Here is a 17,447-nt window from a genome sequence, read left to right as displayed (position 1 = left end):
CCGCATGTGTACCTCAGCACTGGCCTGGGTCGTTTGCAGGGGGAATGAGGCTGGTGGCTAGAGGAAAGGCTCGAGGTGTCACATGCAAAGTGATGTCAGGCAGCAGTGTGGGCTGGGGCAGGAAAGAAAGACATGGGTGATAAGAGTTGTGCAGCCTGCTGCTGTGCAAATGAAACCTGATAAAAGCCGGGGCAGCAGAGCCCACAGTGAGGCCCTTAGGACAGAAACCTCCCCTCCCCACACACTTAGGAAGTTTCCCATGTGCCTCCTACCTTGACTTTTAGGTGAAACACTTGGATACAAACTGCACCTTTCCAGCCTGATGACAGGCCGTTGACATCTCAGGAAGCCTTAGGTCAAGGCTAAAATTAATGATGGGAGAAACACTTGCAGGCATGGCTGGATGAAAGTAACCAAACAGCAAAATGTCACCTGAGCCAGGCAGCATTGTCCATACCTTGCGAGGACCTACACAGAAGGGACAGGGTGTAAGGGAACAACATAACCATGACCCTGGAAGAACGGGAGGAGAAAGGGGAGAAAGAACGGAGAGGGTATATGAAGGGTGTGTTTGAGCATGCACAATTCATCTTTCTTAGTAGCCCCCAAAATTGTAACAAAATGATTTGTTACAGAAGTGTTTTAATTCCAAAGCATATGTGAAAACAAAATATGAAAAATTCCCCCTCTCCCAATCTATTCATAGATATGGATAGATGCAGACAACTTAAATCAGGATAAAAAAATTACTCTGCTTTTCCAAAAAGGTAATTCTTTTGCTAACACAAGTCAAAATAGCTGGTACAAAGTATCATTATGCCTTTACATCACAAACCTACCACATCTGAAGGTATTTTCTGTTTTTATGATGACAATGTTAATGGATTTGTAAGCCTCAGATTCTCTGTTCATAAGGGATGGTTCAGTTTGCTTACAAGTTTCATTGATTCTTGACCTTACTGGTTTGCATGTATCTGCATCTAAATTTGAAGTTAACTAGAAAATCTGCTAAGTAAGATCGTCTTCCTGAAAAATGTGTGAATTCAGCCAACTTATTCAATTGATGCAGTTGGTGGCATACTTTTAATGTACATAAAGCAGTGTCTGTACCCTTCAGTCCTGTAGCTCTAACAGCTGTAAACACTTATTCCACAAAAATAACAATTCTACCATTGCTCTGGTCATATGTAGGGCTCTGGTGTCCTCTATCCCTCCCCACCTTTGCATTCTTTACCTTTGGAAATGGGATATTTGAATGAATACTGCTGAAAGGTTAAGGTCAGGGGTTATAAGGAATGTTAAACAAATGGTTGTACAGACACCTACTAGGAGCATGGTAGAAAACAAAACGTAGAGCTGCTTTGGGGACTTGCCTATTCCATGTGTTGAGATCCCACCTCAGTGCTGCTGAATGGTGCAAACATCTCAAATTATACAAAGCAGCAAGCTTCTGAAGGCCTCTGAAGAGAAGGGAGCTTAACAGTGTGGAACAAATGCCCTTTGTAGCTTTTGAAAGGTCCTGTGCTCCTGAAAATGCAACTATGAACATCTTCCAACAAACCTGTATTGCTGACAGTGACAGGTAGTGGTGATCCAAAAACAAGGAACAAGGAAGCAAAAGCTGAAGAAGGTATCCCCTTTCTTATGCCTCAGTTCAGGAAATCTATCTCTTCTAATTTGTCTGCAGATCAGCCTAAGTCACAGGCCACATGGTGGCTTCATCCAACTTCATGGTTATTGTTTCTAAACCTTTCTGGATCCAGTCATCACTCCTCTAGTAACACAATATAGCCTCACTCATAGGTCTCTGATGTAGAAAACTGAGGCATACACAAACCAGCTGCAGATGAGCTATTTCCCAGTGTGCTTGGCAGGTGCCTGGTAGGAGCCAGGTGCGTGTGATTCACAGGAACACTGGGAGCTATTGCAAAACTTTGGAGGGAAAGGTAAAAGCCTTTATTGGCTCCCCGTGGACAAAACAACACATATGCAAGGAAGTACCAAACAGTCTCCTGAGCTCATCTCTGTGTGGCATCATACACTCAGATGAAGTAGTGCAGACACTTGGTCAGCTGATACACTGCTGGATACCCTGGCAAATCTTTGAATCCTGTCCTGTTACTAACAATAATCTGACTGAGAACTGATGCTGATGTTTACCAAGTTACAGTGAAAGACACACAAAGTAACAGGTTACTGATCACAGTGCTGACTTTCTGCTTTGCTTCCAGCTGACCCATAGCATCGAGTGTGTGCAAAAATCATAATTGTTCCTTTGCATGGCTTCCCTATGAACAAACACAGAAATTGTTTTAGGGTTTTAAGTCATCAGGTGCAAGGAGATGTGGTATATTCAAATCTCTAAGATGAGAACATTTGAGATAATCTTGCTACCCCCTTGGCATTGAAACAATTTAAAATCTGGAGATCTTTTTGTCCTGAGACTGTGATCTCAGATCCAGTTAGACTGCAGGGACAGATTAGAGGAGATTAATATCTTGTCAATAGATACCTTTAAGGTTTCACACTACCATATTTCCTCTTGAAAGAGGCTACTGGTATCATACATCACTCTGAGAAGGCACCCCTTTAGTTAATATAAACCTTAGGAAAAGAAATAAAATATGAAATTATTCCCATCAGCCTATAAATCAACATCAATTAGAGCAAGTAACAGCAATGGTTCTCCCCTGAGTAAGTTATGTACTAAATGCTTTCAAAATTATGAAATACTTTCCAAATTCTAAGTGGTTTACTTTGTACCTTTACAGTTTTCTAACACAATGGACCAAATACAGCCACCATGTAAATGGCTGCCATAACTGACTCTTGCGTCAAAGGCTGGTTTGGACTAGTTATTTCCATACAAGTTTCATTTAATGAGAAAGACATGACCCAGATTTCAGACAAAATGAATAAGTGGAAAATTCCTAGCCTTGTTGCCATAGTTACTTGAAAGCTGCTGTTAAAGAAGGTGGGAAGAATGGGAAAAGGATGAAAAGTAGGAAGAGAGCAATACCATGGTCAGGCTTAGGCCATGTGATTAAGAGAGGCAATGATCTGGAAGGAACAAGACCTCAGTGATGACACTCAGAGCAGGTTATCTCTGAAAACCAGTATTTCTGCTTTCTGGCTGCTATTGAGTTGATTCCATGGACATTGACTTTTAAGTGGTTGCCACAGTGCCTAAATGCAATGGTAGGTATTAGATCTGCAACGGCAGAAAGGGATTGGGTGGGGAGAGAGACTTTTCCACAATTAATTTAATGAAGAAATTGCCTAATTTTAAAGACTGATTGCTTTTCTACTTTATGGAGATTGTAAAACTTGCAGCAATGTCTTGCTCAATCAGAATAAACTTTTTAGCCTTTGTGCAAGTTGGCAGCAGAAATACTCCAGTTCTGTAGAAGCAGAACTGCAGTCATACTGCATCAGACAGCAAGCACTGTTCCTCCCCAAATGCAGGTAGAACGTGTGAGACACAGGCTGAAAACTTAAGAGAGCTGGTAACTGTGCTTGTGAGTATTTCCTGTATTACTGTTTTATATTATACTGCTAACATTAATGTCTGTCACATGAGCACGAAGAAACAGACTGCATTCATTAAGGGCTTTGGACTAAGTGAAATGAACCTATCATTGTAGGGTTTTTTTATTACTCGTCTCTATCTCATCTTTTTACTTCTGCTCTTTTTGACTACCTTCACATTCTTACAACTGGCACGTAAAGAAATAACCTGTGTCTGCACTTGGAGCAGTGTAATACAGATTCACATACACTGGAAACACCAAGAGCTGAAGTAAATGCATTTGGCAGTTTGATGCTTTACACATTAGTTAGACCGTAATACGGCTTGTATCAGCATTCATGCAAGAACCCAGGAAAAACACTGGAGTAGTTGTAAGACTGGTCTGTCCTACTCTACAACTTTGTTCTCTAAGCACTTTATTTCCTTGTCAAAACCCATCTTGGTCCCAAGGAGAAAACTCTCCCTTTTTTTCCTGCCTTCTCTGTCTCTAAACTTACTGAGACTTTCCACTCCCCTAATTCTCTGCTCTGCTGTCCTTGCTCAGATGACACCATTGCACTTTGTATGGAGAAGAAAAGGCAACTCTCAAATGCTATGGAGAACTACATTTTACTGAGTGTTTCCCCTGAGAGCTGGCAGGCAGGATTGGTAGCACAGCAGCCAAGAGATTTTTCTGCTGGTTTGAGTAGGAAACATTCACATTATATACAAGTCTTAGAAGTAAAAATCCTCCAAAACAAAAACCCCAAACCAAAACAAACTCCAAAACTCCCTCCCAAAAAAAACCACCACTACCCATATATAGCAGCATTGGCTAAAATGATTATAAAGCATGAGATAGTTGTGTGAGGTTGAACAATGTCACTATGAGTAGGTGTTATTACACTCATTAAAGAATCCTAGCAAGTAATTCCTTCTCTTCCAACCACACAATTATGGTTATTGTTGTCTGTCATGTAATTACTATGCTACAAAATGATTTCCACATTTGAATCATAAATCATCAAGCCTCCAGATCAAGGACACTCAATCCTGCAATAGCAGAAGAGATTGTGAGTTACTCTGATGCCATAGTCAGTTATAGTCTTAAGTCTTCCCTTTAAAAAACTACTCAAGACATCTCCAGCTCAAACTGGGGAAAAAGAGACTGAGAGCTTAGCTGGTAGTCTCTCCCACTTGAATGCCTAAGGGTGTTGCATTCCTTACCAGCAGTGTAGCAGGACTTGCTCAGAAAGGTGAGAAATTCTTTTCTGAAGACATGAAAGAAGACAGCAGCTGTTGCTATAGCAGTAACCACTGCAGCAAGAATGGAAAGGCCACGTGGTTCCAAATCTTACTGTGGTGGAACAGAAGCAGAACACACAGGGCAGTGCCTGGGAGCAGAGCAGCACACAGGTTTCTAGTGACAGGACATATCCTACAGATGTAAGTTGTTATTAAACCAAGCTGTGAAATTAAAACCAAGTAGGTATTTCAGAATAATAGCAAGTATGGACAAGCCCTATAATCTTATAAATCAAATGCAAATACAGAGCTCTAACTTATAATTAGTGAAACTCACATAGCCCCATTCTTTCATCCAGTGCTACCTTAGGGGAATAAGAAAAGAACAAAAGGATGCCATTAGCACCATTAAGGTACTCAAACTCAATAATGCACTATCTCCAGTCCTCTTTAAGCTATTGTCCCCGTTTTTTGAATTATCCCACCCTGAAACAGGCATATGCCAGCGTGTTTCAGTGTTCTGTGCCAGAGTAGGGTGCAGACTAATCATACATTTATTACAATAATTCCTTTTAATAATATTCCAATAATCCCCTTACTCTCGGCACCTTTAAACAAAGAAATGGTATGAAAATGGCTTGATAAATAATGCTGACACAGGTCACAAGCCACTTGGCTGCACTCTGCCCATATAAACTATTTTTGTCACTAGGCAGACTGAAAGGCACTCCAGTATGAAAGTGAATGGGTAAGGGGAAGACTGTATGCTGCAGCTACCAGGAAAATGAGAGAAAGAACTCTTGCAAATTCTCAGGGCAGAGAAGCAAAGACAATCAGGAGCTAAAGAACAGTGATCAAAGCAGCTAGGAGTAGAGTACAGCCTGTACTGCAAGCTTCATGCAAGAGTAGCATAACACATTTCACACCTATGAAGTTCAAACTCAGCTCTAGCTTATTCTTCTCTCCAGAAGTAATATAACAAACTATAAGGTGCCAAGATAATCAGCTGTCCTTACCTGCTTGTGTCTCACTACTCATTTGTACAGAAGTCCAACAGTGCTTCTATTCCAGGAGATGGGGGGGGTGGGGCCACTACTTGTGAAGGGGCAGCTTTATGCAGTAATCTAAAGCATGAAGGAGCAGTCAGTACCAGCTTTAGCTAGCCAGCAGACAGCTATCTGCCTCTTTCTTTTATGCCCATCAAAAATGTTGCCATCACAATAAAAGTAGAAGATGGTCAATTAAGACTTGCTTTAATTGCTAGAATACAATATGTAATACTGACTTAGCTGCATAATGAGAGCTCTGAATTCAACGCTGCCTATCATAGCAGGACTACTCAAAGTACTCACACTCTTTTTCCTGCTGGCAGAAGAAGTTTTAGGAATTAGGATCCAGAGGACACTTACCTAAATTCAGTACATACCATTTATTTTTCAGCCTGTTTTTGCTTCATTTTGTTACAGTAATAAAGTGACACTCCATAATAAAATTTCACTTTTAGGTCTGTTACCACAGTATCAGAAACAAAATTTTTCCAAGTGTTCAAGAGTTTTATTGCCATTTGGAACACATTTATTGTTCAAAAACACTGCACTGAAAAAAAAAAATCTGCAGCACATATTCTCACATTCTTTGTCAATTTTATCTTTATAGCAATGTAACTTTCAGGCAGATCATGCAGGAAAAACACTCTCCCAATGAAGTCAAAAACTACTGAAAGGCATTTTGTGTCTTTCAGATCTTGGACTCCAAACAAGTTTAGTTTTGGCCTGTGAAAGAATTACATACATCTAGAATAACTCAAAAAGAAGGAAAAAAATAAAATCCACTTAGAACTTCTTAAAGAACAGTATCAGGCTTTGTTGCCTTCCTTCATTCAGTGCTATGCTTTTGTTTTTCCAAGCCTTCTTTAAATGGTGTGCGACATAAAAATGGACGTTAATGAAGTCTCTTTACTGAGACCAGGCATGCAGTGAGGGAAGAGGGAGGGATGGCTGCTCACTTCCAGGCTGCCTACCTACACATTTGTTCTTGTAGATCAGCAAGCCAACTGCTTAAGTTAAAAAGATAGAACAGGAATGAATGCACTCAAGTTAAATGGCTTTTAAGAGTATGTTAATACATAAACAATGATACCACCTACAGTTCTGTTTACTGACCTCTGTTCATGTTGATTTTAAAATGACTTTTGTTAAACCATCATGGGCCACTTTTGTAGACTGTTAGATAAAAAAGTTGGTTTTCAAATATTGCTTGTTATTTGGGTGGCTAACTTTTTATTAAAAGGGTAGTTATTAAAGATCAGTAAGGCAGCAAGACTTCAAATGTAATGGTTTACATTGCTGAATAGTACTTTTTAAAAGGCAAGATAAAAAAAATAGAAGAATTCTTGGTGGGGTCATATTCATAATGGGTGTTTCTGTTTCATCCCCACTGTAATTGTCACAGAGACTGTAGATGGCATGTCTTCTCTTGGTTGTCATTCAGGATGAATACATTCCCTGGCTTATTTCAAGTAATATATTTAGTTCTTTTTCTCCAGCCTGCCAAAAGAAAAACAGCTTTTTTAAGAGTGAATATTGAAGTACAATTGCTTTTAAAAAACTCTGAACTTACAGTATAACTTTATGAATGAAGGACATTGGTCAGTAGTTTATGCAGAGACAAGTCCACTTGCAGTTTTGCAGTCTCATTTTTGACTTTATAGTTCAGTAGGTTTCATCCTCTATTGCTCCACAGTAATTTCTTGGGGCAGAAGAGAGAAAAGCCACAACCCTGACTCGGCCAGCATCCACACTGCTTGCTATGCAATGTGGGTGTAAGACTGATTGCAGTCTGTTCCTCAGGCACACTCAGTTGGCTCCACCTCAGGTATGGAATGGGAAGCTCTGACAGGTTTTGTGTGACTTCTCTTTCTGTCATACAGCTCCTTCATACTTTTATGGATGTTTCCGTCTTAGGAATTAATTACCAAAATGGACATGTGCAGACAAACCAACAGACTGCACAAAATAACCCCCAAAATTGCCAGAAGCTGCTGAAGGCCCTATCTACACTCTCACATAACCATAAGGGTTTCCTGCCCTTTCTATGTGCAGACCTCAGAAGGTTTAAAGGAGGTGCAAAATAGAAAGTTCTACCTACTGAAAACAAGCTTGTTAGCAGATTTGCAAAAAGTAATGAAGTTAAACAAGTTCAGAAACCATGAAGAGCTTCGCACCACAGTTAAAAATCACTAACAGAGTATTCCAGAAGCCATCAGTTTATGATTTGAAAACATGACTTGCCTGTATTTGATCAGTCGTCCTCCTTGAATAAGTTGTGCAACTTCATTAGTGAAGTGGCATGCAAAAAGAAGCCAGTTTCTTGGCTGCACTTTGTAGGCAAATCTCATGAAAGTCAAGGAGTAACAACACAGTGCTGCAAAAGATGACAGATCTTGTTAAGAAATATCTGCATTTTGTTGAATCATAATTTTCCTACTAGTAAAATGTAATGACAGGCAGATTTGTTGCTGCTTTTGAGTATTCCAACAGCCCTAAAAAATGTCCACTTTGAGGATCCAATGCAAGAAAACACAAAACAGCGCTCATTTCTGCTACACAAGAAAATATACATGGCTGCAGCTTTCCATAAAAATTAATTTTATTCATACATTATCCTGTGATGCAACTGAAATCTTTTTAGTTTATTATCTAAATTATCTCTTCCAGAAAGTAAGAGTTTATCTCAATGAGACACAGTCTGTCCTATACTATTATTGTGACAATTTCTAAGACAAAGTATTTTTAAAGACGTTAATCACTTAAATACAGTTCTTTCTGGGAACATTTTAAAATGGACTTTAAGATCAGGAGCTTTCAATGTCCAGGAAATCATTAACATTCAGAAACATTAAACTTTGCTACCTGCTTTTCCAAAAGATGAGAAACTGTTTTGACCTACTTTCCTACCATAATTAAATTTAAATACAGGAAATCAGAACCCAAGAATTTCCTACCTTTGTAAAGTTCTGACAGGCTCAAAGAAAAAAAACTTTGGTAAATTAATTGTTCAAGGAAAACAGCCTTTTTAAAAGTACAGATATTCTTTTTTCATCTCCCAGGTTCTGTACACACACCAAACTATATATACACACCTGCAAAAATTTAAAAAGGTGTCTCAGCATTGCTGAGCTGGGTAACTGCTGCCTAAACACCATTTGCAAAACAGTTTCACTGTACTGGAAAGTATTTAAATTAGTCTTCTGTCTCAGGGAAGCTGATTAAGGGACTGAATTACTCTAAGCAGAGCCTAATGATAATGAGGCTATAAAATTTCTTAAGCCAAAGATGTTTTACTTGTGGGAAGAAGAATTACTCAGAATTAAGTTATTAAGTGAATTAAGGAAGAGACATAATGCCAAAGTTAAGCAAATAAATTAAAACCACAAGATTTCTAATCCTAGAAAAGAATTTGGACAGAGACAGACATCTAGGCAAAGACTATACCTGTTCCAAATAGAGGTGGAAAAATATCACTTATGCATTTAAAAAGAATTTATCATTTAAAAAAAAATTCTCATTGAGTCACAATAGTCTCATCAATGCAAGGAGTTAGTCTTCTTTGCTGCTTCTTGCACCCTGCTGACCAATTATTGCCACTTCTTCACTTTGTCAGTGTTGATAAATATTTAAATCTCACACTAACCACAAAAGATCATTGTTCTTTGTATAAAGAATAAAATTGAGTAAAAAGATACATTTTGAACAAGCGTGTGTGTTTTGAACATAGTGTAAGTTAAGAGTTATACTTCAGGAGAGAGCACTGTCTTGAAAACTGCTAAGGGTCAAGAGCTGCCTCACTCTCCCCTCCCAAATTAATGGAAAGCTTTCCAAGAAAGAGCCCTGCAGTTTTCAGTACCTCAATTTAAATGGCCTCTGAAGTTATGCAAGAAGATATTTGATATCTACATCTGCTTTAATCACAAGTTTGCAGACAACTAATGATACAGCACTGCTTAAAAGACAGAAACTGTGTTCTGGAGGCAGTTTCCTAACAACAAGTTTGTCTCAGGTCTTACCAAATGTCATTCGGCCACTAATAATTTCTGGTGATTTCTTCATGTCATTAAAAGCGGCAACAGGAAGACCCCAGTTGGCAACTGGCCCCCAAAAGTGCTGTGAAGCAGGAAACAAAAATAAAGTTAAAAACAAAAATCTACTGCAGCATTTTTATAGTTTTTTCTTAGCCACACAAAACTAGAAGGCAGGGTTAAGGGTAAAATCCCAAGAAAAGCCAGAGACTATTTCTGGTGTAAGAGAGAAAAAATAAACCTTTCTTTTAGTGGAATCTACTCTTCAGAAAGAAAGACAAAGGAACCTACTCTAGGATCCTCTTTCAGACTGGAGAGGAACCATCTAAAGCCATTGAAACAGAATTTTGTGTAATTATAGTTCAGCAGTCATTAAGCATCTGATTGTCGTTGTCAGACTTCAGATTTACAGCTCACTTCTGAGCAGAGAATTAGCATTTCCCTCTCTCAAGTAAGACTCCTCAAAAGTATAATGAAAACATAAGGACTTGAAGAACTGAAGCTGTTTTCATTTTATGCTGACGATGAAGAAAAGCTCAGCAACCATCTTCTTGCAGGTTCTTACACCCTTGTTTTGAAAGAGCAGGGCCAACAAGGCAAACAGTTACCCTGAGCTTCATCTGCAATTGCTGAAACAACTTGGTGATTACTTCAAACTCAGAAATTCAACAAACATCAGAGGAGTTTCAGTTTGCAACAGGTGTGTACACAGATAGAGAAAACAGAGACAAGAAATTGAAAGGATCAAATCAGAAAAAATTGACAAGTTTATTTTGAGGGCTATTATCTAAAAGACTCTAAACTGAGAAAAATGGTGTCATAAGTTCAATTTCCACTACTGTTATGAGCAATAAGGCTTCACCAGAACTCTTACTACAGAAGATACACACAGTATTTGCCTCAGCTTCTTCTAAGTAGAAACTCATTCTCAAAAGTAACTTGGCCAGATACAACAAAAGATATGCACCTTGCAAGAAAAAGCTTTTTCTAGTTGGCAGGTACCAGATACCAGCTATAGCCGTTCTTTTGACACTTCAAATGTAGCATGTTTAATGATTTGGAATTCTTAGGGGGTATTTAAATTTCTTGCAATTTTAATTCTAAGATAATCTTGCCAGTCTTACTTGTAACACTACAGTCATACTAAAAGCTACACTTGCTTCCTGCAGTTGCAATAGAAGAAACATAAATATAAAAAAGTGAGTTTAAGTTACATGCACCGTTTTGATAGTTCAACTTCAGTGCAATATGCAAAATACAGTATTTCTGCAAATTCAGATTTCAGTATTCTGAAGAAGAGAATAAAAGATGTATTTTTAATTTTTTTAAAATTTTATTATGTATTTTTTATTTTTGCTATGTTTCTAGTGATAGGAAAATTGACATCTGTAATGTTTAAAGCCTCTCAAGCACATCAAAGGTGACACAGCATAACTGAGGTGAGTTGCATGACAATATGGTATTTACACTGTACCACCACAAAGCAAACTTCAAGTGGAGAGACACTACCTGTACTTGGTGATGGTTTTATAGTCATTTCAGGGATCTCGTGAACAACTGTAGCTTATGAGAAAAAAGCTCTTTTTTGAATCTACAAAATATTTACAGCTTTTAAGAATTTGAGTGAAAACTTCTGTTTTGAAAAGTAAATTAAATCAACTTGGCATTTTTACTTAATCAATTCCCATTAGAATATAACCAAATGATACACCATAGATTATGGACCACTCAAATCCAGGCTGTGCATGCTGAAGAATCACCAGTAAACAACAGTACTGCAGCAGTAGCTTTTCTCTACTGACAAAGAGTTTTATTTGGAACCTTGAGGTGGCTATCAGGCATTAATTGCCTCCAGGCAGGCAGCTTTTTGGAGTCTCAAAAACTTCTTCAAAAGAACTAAAATATACCTGTGAGTTTGTCTTTTGTCTACATAGAAGAGCAAATCTTCCATAACATTATGATTCACACTACAACAGGCATAAAAATTCCCACTTGCAGTTTCAGGGGCAAACTGAAAGGGTCCAGGACAGAAGTGTGTAGTTTGAGTTATTTTGTACATTTATTGTCTAGCCTGAAGGCCATTAGAGATAAGCCAGGTAATCTGGTTATCTAACAGTACTGCTGTTATGTAGAAGAATGGGTTTCAAACTCTTCTGATCTCCTTAGCAAAGGAGTATGGAAAAAACAAAGCCCCTTTAATGTAAGGCATTCTGAAGGAGCTAACACTTGGTCACCTTAACCTCAGACTTGCAATTAAATATTCCTAGCACATCACTCCGGGAGGATTGCAGTATGCCTTTCAGGTGCAAAGTCATAACAGTTCTGAAGGAAAAACACAGCAAGTTACTGAAGTTCAGAAGGACACGAAACCAGAAATCCCCTCCCTTTTCTTACCGTACTGTTCAAGTACGCCATCATTGTTTTCCATTCAAAAAGCACATGAAAGAAAAAAAACAAAAACCCATATTAGTTTCTTTCATAATCTACATAGACAAAAGTGTACCACAAATAGAAAATAGGCAGCGGTCAGGAAGCTGTCATGGCATTAACTTTGAATAATGTATTAGTGCTAAAAAAATCTCATTTTCCAGAAGAGAAAAGTATTTGCTGCTCTTTTTCCCAGCTACATAAAATCCCATTATGGTCCGTGGAAAACATTCAACCCTTCAGAGCACCCAAGATCCCACCCAACTAATTTAAAGGATGCCAAAAGACATCAAGCTTTGTCATGACAAAGCTAAACAGCTATAGTTCTTCAGTGAAAGTTGTGAAGTTGCTTGAAATTATCTGTGTACCTCTGTAAGTAGGTCAAGCCAAAGACTGCCAGATATCTTCCTGTCACTAAGTTTGGGCCAACTGTGGCTGTACCAAACATGAGCTCTAACACATTCTCAGTGATCTATGCAATTACACTTCAGTCATGTATGGGGTTCATTTCAGTGATCATCCAGGTACCAGTTTATGTAATAACTTAATGATCTACACACCAAAGATAGACTACAGCATACATTTAAGATTGTTATGAAGCTTTTGTAACAAAAGTTTACCAACTTTTCAACACTTTCTTTCTAACACAGATACTTGATCAGACTTAGCTCTGAATTATGACTTACAAGAAGGCATTTCTTATGACAAATAGGTAGGCTAAGAGAAAAGCCTAGAGAACTGCTCTGAGTTGCAGAACACTTGGTAACTATCACTTCCCTCACACTGATTTTCATGTTCTTAGATCACCATTTTATAAATAGCTATAGTAAGGGAACAGTCAGGTCTACTTAGGAAATCACAAAGGATGTACATTTCAGGGAGTCTTCACTAAGACCTGGCTCAAGGGGCTTAGCTTGGATGCCCTTGACTAGACTTGTTTTTTGTTTTCTCTAACTGATCTCCAACAGTTGACTGAAGTTTACAAGACAAATATAAACTTTTTTTTTTAACAAAACCTTAACCAAACAAGTTCAAATGTGTCTTGTCGTATCACATTTTTGTGTCAACAGAAGTCAGCCTCAATTTTTGAAGTGTAAATTGTTTCTAGAGAAGTGAAAGCCTAAAATAAAATCAAACAGATACTACTTTAACAGAGTAGGCAGCTCTGACTAAGGTTGTCCTTACAATCACATGGGAGCGGAACACTTAGAGAAGAGGGCAAACCAAGGGCACATTGAGTCTTCCAGGAAACAGGCATCCAGCCCCAAAGCCCTGCAGCCAAGACAGTTGCAACAAATGCACCACATCCAATAGTGAGGATACTGCATCATGAGCAAGTATCTATTTCTGAAGTGACTCCATTCCAAATTAGTAGTTTCTAAGAACTTCAAGAACTCAATTCAGACCCTTGTCAAAGAAAGTTAATGTTTTCTAACATTAGTACATTAGAAAAGCTAATGTAAAAGAAAACTAATGTACTAATGTTTTCAGTATTGTGGACAACAACTGTTGTATTGACTCACTCAGTTTCCAAGTGTAAGTTTTCTGTATAAATGTCTAGACATGACAAGTGGAACCCAGGGTTGTTCAATACTTTGTATCAGTACTAAGTTCATTCCAAAAAGGCTACAATGGAAAAGATTTAGTTTTCTAAAATTTCTGCACATATTTTCCTCATTCTGGCAATTTTCCTCATTCTGGTAATAAGAATATTAATACGCCAGAGACCGTTTTGCAAATATAGGTGAACTATCACTATGTGTTTTCCCCATACTGCCATCCACTAAGTGGGATGCCCTTCTGCAAAAGGGAAGATTATTCAGTTCTCAGAGCACCCAAGACAAGCAGGTGCTGTGTCCTTCATTTTCCAGCACACATCACAGAGGAATTTTTATTTTAAGGTTCTTATGTCCTTATGTTTAAAGATTTACTAAAGAGAATTGAAGATCAGCTAATTTTAGTTCTATTACTAATGCTAACTCCTCTGAAGTTAGTTCATTCCCTGGAAAGCCTGAGCACTTAAAATGATGTGACCTCTCTAGGAACTTCCTTTTAATTTAAACTATGTCCATTCCAAAGCCCTCCATATTAACAGAGTCCCTACATTTGCATTAGTGCTGAGTCATCAGGAAGCGACATTCCAGAAGTGCCCCAGCAGCACACTGCAATGTCCATGCTTATTTTTCTGTTACCAGAAGATTTCTGGATTCCTTGGAATTTATTATGTGATGAAAACAATTTAGGCTTCTACCACAAGAAAATGACAGCTTGTCTAGAATGATGTCTTATCTCTTTCAAGAGGAAGGAAGCTGTTTTATTAGATGTTTTTCAGAAGATGTTTTAAATCATTGGGGTAGGAAGTAAAAAGATGCAGGTGCCTACTGTCAGTGGTTTAGAGAATACGATTATATGAGAGCTGCCATTTTTAGAATCTTGAGGAAAAAAATGCAACTTCAGGTTCACAATACATAGAGCTACCAGGCTTTAATATGCTAATCAGCTAGTTTTAAATTAACATTACTGCTGCATTTTATAAGAAGCAGGAAAAGTCTGTCTACAGCTTACATTCTTACTGTGCTCATTTTGAAGCATTAAGACACAGTTAGGGTAAATTTGTATTTATATGATTTATAGTAAATCAAATGCCTATTAATCACAACTAGAGAAAAGCCAGATGTGAAATGGGCAGAACAATTAATTTTTAATGACAGTCTCCAGTTTCTTTGTGCAAGATCCAAAATGTAACCCATAACGCAGTTCTAATGCCAGATATATCCACCTGAGCAATGCAGCATGCATTCATTACACTTGATGTTTGCAGCTTATGAAGTTGAAATCAAAGCTATTTATTCCAATAGATGTCTGAAAGTTTTGATTTCCCCAAGCCATAACAACGGAGCACTTAATCTATAACTTTTGGTAACTTCAGTTATTCTATTGAGGATAATCTAAAGACTATCACTGGTATCCCAAACAATACCTGAATTCATTAATTCCAAAAAATAAGTTTCATGTCTATAAAGCCTTGATTCCTTGCAGTGATCAGATGATGATTTTTGTAACAGATGCTACAGTCTCAGCGCTTTAAGGTCAGTTTTGCTTCATGAGCAAAGAAAGGATTATTTTCAGGGTAGAGTCCCATAGTCTGGGGAAGAAATCACCTTCAGGAGGAAAGACAGAGATAACTCTCCTTTACTTATATGAAGAAGTCAGACAAATCTTTACTGACAGCTATTTAAATTTTAAAATCAACAAGAAGCCAATAACTTAGACACCTATCTCCTTGTGATGTGTGAGCAAGAAACAATGTTGACAGGCCAGAGCAGACAGAGCAACTGACTTTAGCTCTTTATGACACACACAGTAATAGGAACACAAATTAAACAGGTATTTTTGTCTATAGCAAGGCAAAATAATTCCATCCATAATGGTAGAAACCCGTGGAATGCTCTTTTTACTGCAATACAGTCGCATATACAGCTTGTTTGAAGGCCAGATGAAATACATCTGAAAGTTTTTTTTAAAAAATCTTAGTCCTGGGTGAGGATAGAGATACTTCCAGTAACTGTGGTGACATTAGGAAGCAGCTGTTATCTCATCTGGATGTTTGTTTTCCTAATTAGGAAGCAGATTACTGGTTTTATGACCATTTACATGCTTCACATGAATCCTGTTACAATTAACTAAATGTTAACACTAATATGCATGTATCAAGTTTACCTGGCATTCTCAAGACTTTGAAAAAGAATCACAGAAGCCTGCTCTGGACTTTTTGTTTTGCTTCAAGATAGCTCATCTTCCTTCTCATATTTTTGTCCCACTGTTTCTGTGGATTTTAATTTTGTGAATACCAAACAAGTTGGGCAAACTGTCCAGTGCCTCACCATCCTCCCAGTAAAGCATTTCTTTCTAATAGCTAATCTGAGTCTACCCTCCTGAAGTTTAAGGCTTTACTGAGCCTTTATATTATAATCCCTTGTCCACACAGCCTTATGCCAACTCCTGCTACTTTAAGCAAGACTACGTTTTGCAGATAAACAGATGTCCTCCTACATGCTTGCTCAACATCAAGCACCACTTGCAATAGATGTAGGTAAAATAACAAGCAGCAGCTATAGTGAAAGGTTGCTCAACCACCTTTATTAGAAGAGACCATTTTTATTTGTTTAGCTTGTCAAACAGCCTACCACCCAGAGAAACTTCAGCGTGCCGACCCGAGACTGCTCCTGCACAGTGGTTCAACAAGATTTAAGTATGCCAAAACTGTTCTTTAAGGCAATCTTGTAGCTCCAGTTCAGAGTGCCATATCCCTTACCACAGCACTCAAGACAACGATTGACACAAGCTCTGAGCTGTCTGGGAGGTGACTTAAGCTACACTCATACGTCAGCGGGGCTCTAACAAGCCTCTTGAAAGAGATACCTATTTACACATACTCAGAGTTTCAAATAACTGATCTTCCGACTGCATCCATGATCCAACTCGCTTCTGCTCACGGCAGAACAGAGCTCTTTCTGCCCTTGTGGCAGGCAGCGGTCAGACTGCCCTGGTGCCGGGTTCCCGTGCCCGCTGTCACCGCTGTGCCGCAGCGAGCCCCTGCCCGCGGCGGGGCGGCACTCGCGGCTGTCACAGCCGGGACGGGAAGGTCACGGAGGGGCGCAGCTGCCGCGGCAGCTTCAAAGCGCGCCGCGTCACTTCAAGGTCAAAGCCGGCTTGCTCGGGCCGGGGCGGGACAGTGACAGCCCCTGCGGGCCCTGGTGACGACGGGTGACACAAGGGGAACGACGGGACCACGTCCCCTCCGGGCCGGCTCCTCGCTGCCTTCTCCCCGCCGCCCAGCCGCCGACGAGGGCGAGCTCGCCAGCGATCAACCGGTGCCAACCGTCCGACCCCGTCCCGGGCGCCCCGAGGCTGCGGCCGTCTAAGACGCTGGTCCCTGCCGCCCCCCCGGGCAGGGCGGTGGGCTGGGCAATGACGCCCCCCCGCGCCACACTCACCTCATCAGGTAGTCCCTGAACTCTTTGCTGCGCAAATAGTCCACGGCCTTGCGGCCCAGCGCCGCCGCCATGGTGTCTCGGCGGCAGAGCTGTAGGGAGTGCCCGCCTGGCCCGGCCGCCTCACGCCGCGACGCCGCCGCCGCCGCCGGTGACAACTGCCTCGCGCACCGCCCGCCGCCCGCTTTACGGCAGC

General features: G+C 39.7%; 1 protein-coding gene across 2 annotated transcripts; it reads right to left on the bottom strand.

Moving 5' to 3' along the window:
- Window positions 1–6,163: 6,163 nt before the first annotated feature.
- Window positions 6,164–17,447, bottom strand: MPC1 (mitochondrial pyruvate carrier 1). Of its 2 annotated transcripts, XM_086877956.1 has the most exons (4): window positions 17,255–17,447; window positions 9,819–9,915; window positions 8,044–8,176; window positions 6,164–7,299 (listed from the first exon to the last, which is right to left on the bottom strand). In XM_086877956.1, the coding sequence occupies exons 2-4, from the start codon at window positions 9,859–9,861 to the stop codon at window positions 7,281–7,283; spliced, it is 195 nt and encodes a 64-aa protein (XP_086734082.1). In that variant the 5' UTR covers window positions 9,862–9,915; window positions 17,255–17,447; the 3' UTR covers window positions 6,164–7,280. The 2 variants fall into 2 exon arrangements, with proteins under 2 accessions (XP_086734082.1, XP_023779637.2); XM_023923869.2 differs by lacking the exon at window positions 17,255–17,447 and having other exon boundaries at window positions 9,819–9,935.

The sequence above is a fragment of the Cyanistes caeruleus genome, chromosome 2 (genome assembly GCF_971803275.1).
Source record: "Cyanistes caeruleus chromosome 2, bCyaCae1.hap1.1, whole genome shotgun sequence".
Lineage (NCBI taxonomy): Eukaryota > Metazoa > Chordata > Aves > Passeriformes > Paridae > Cyanistes > Cyanistes caeruleus.
This window is presented reverse-complemented; position numbering and strand designations above follow the sequence as displayed.

Bases quoted from the DNA above. Each gene is read 5' to 3' on its own strand.
- MPC1 (XM_086877956.1), bottom strand. From the start codon at position 9,861: ATGAAGAAATCACCAGAAATTATTAGTGGCCGAATGACATTTG. The intron at 8,177-9,818 runs GTAAGACCTGAG...CATCTTTTGCAG, and splicing joins TAGTGGCCGAATGACATTTG to CACTGTGTTGTTACTCCTTG.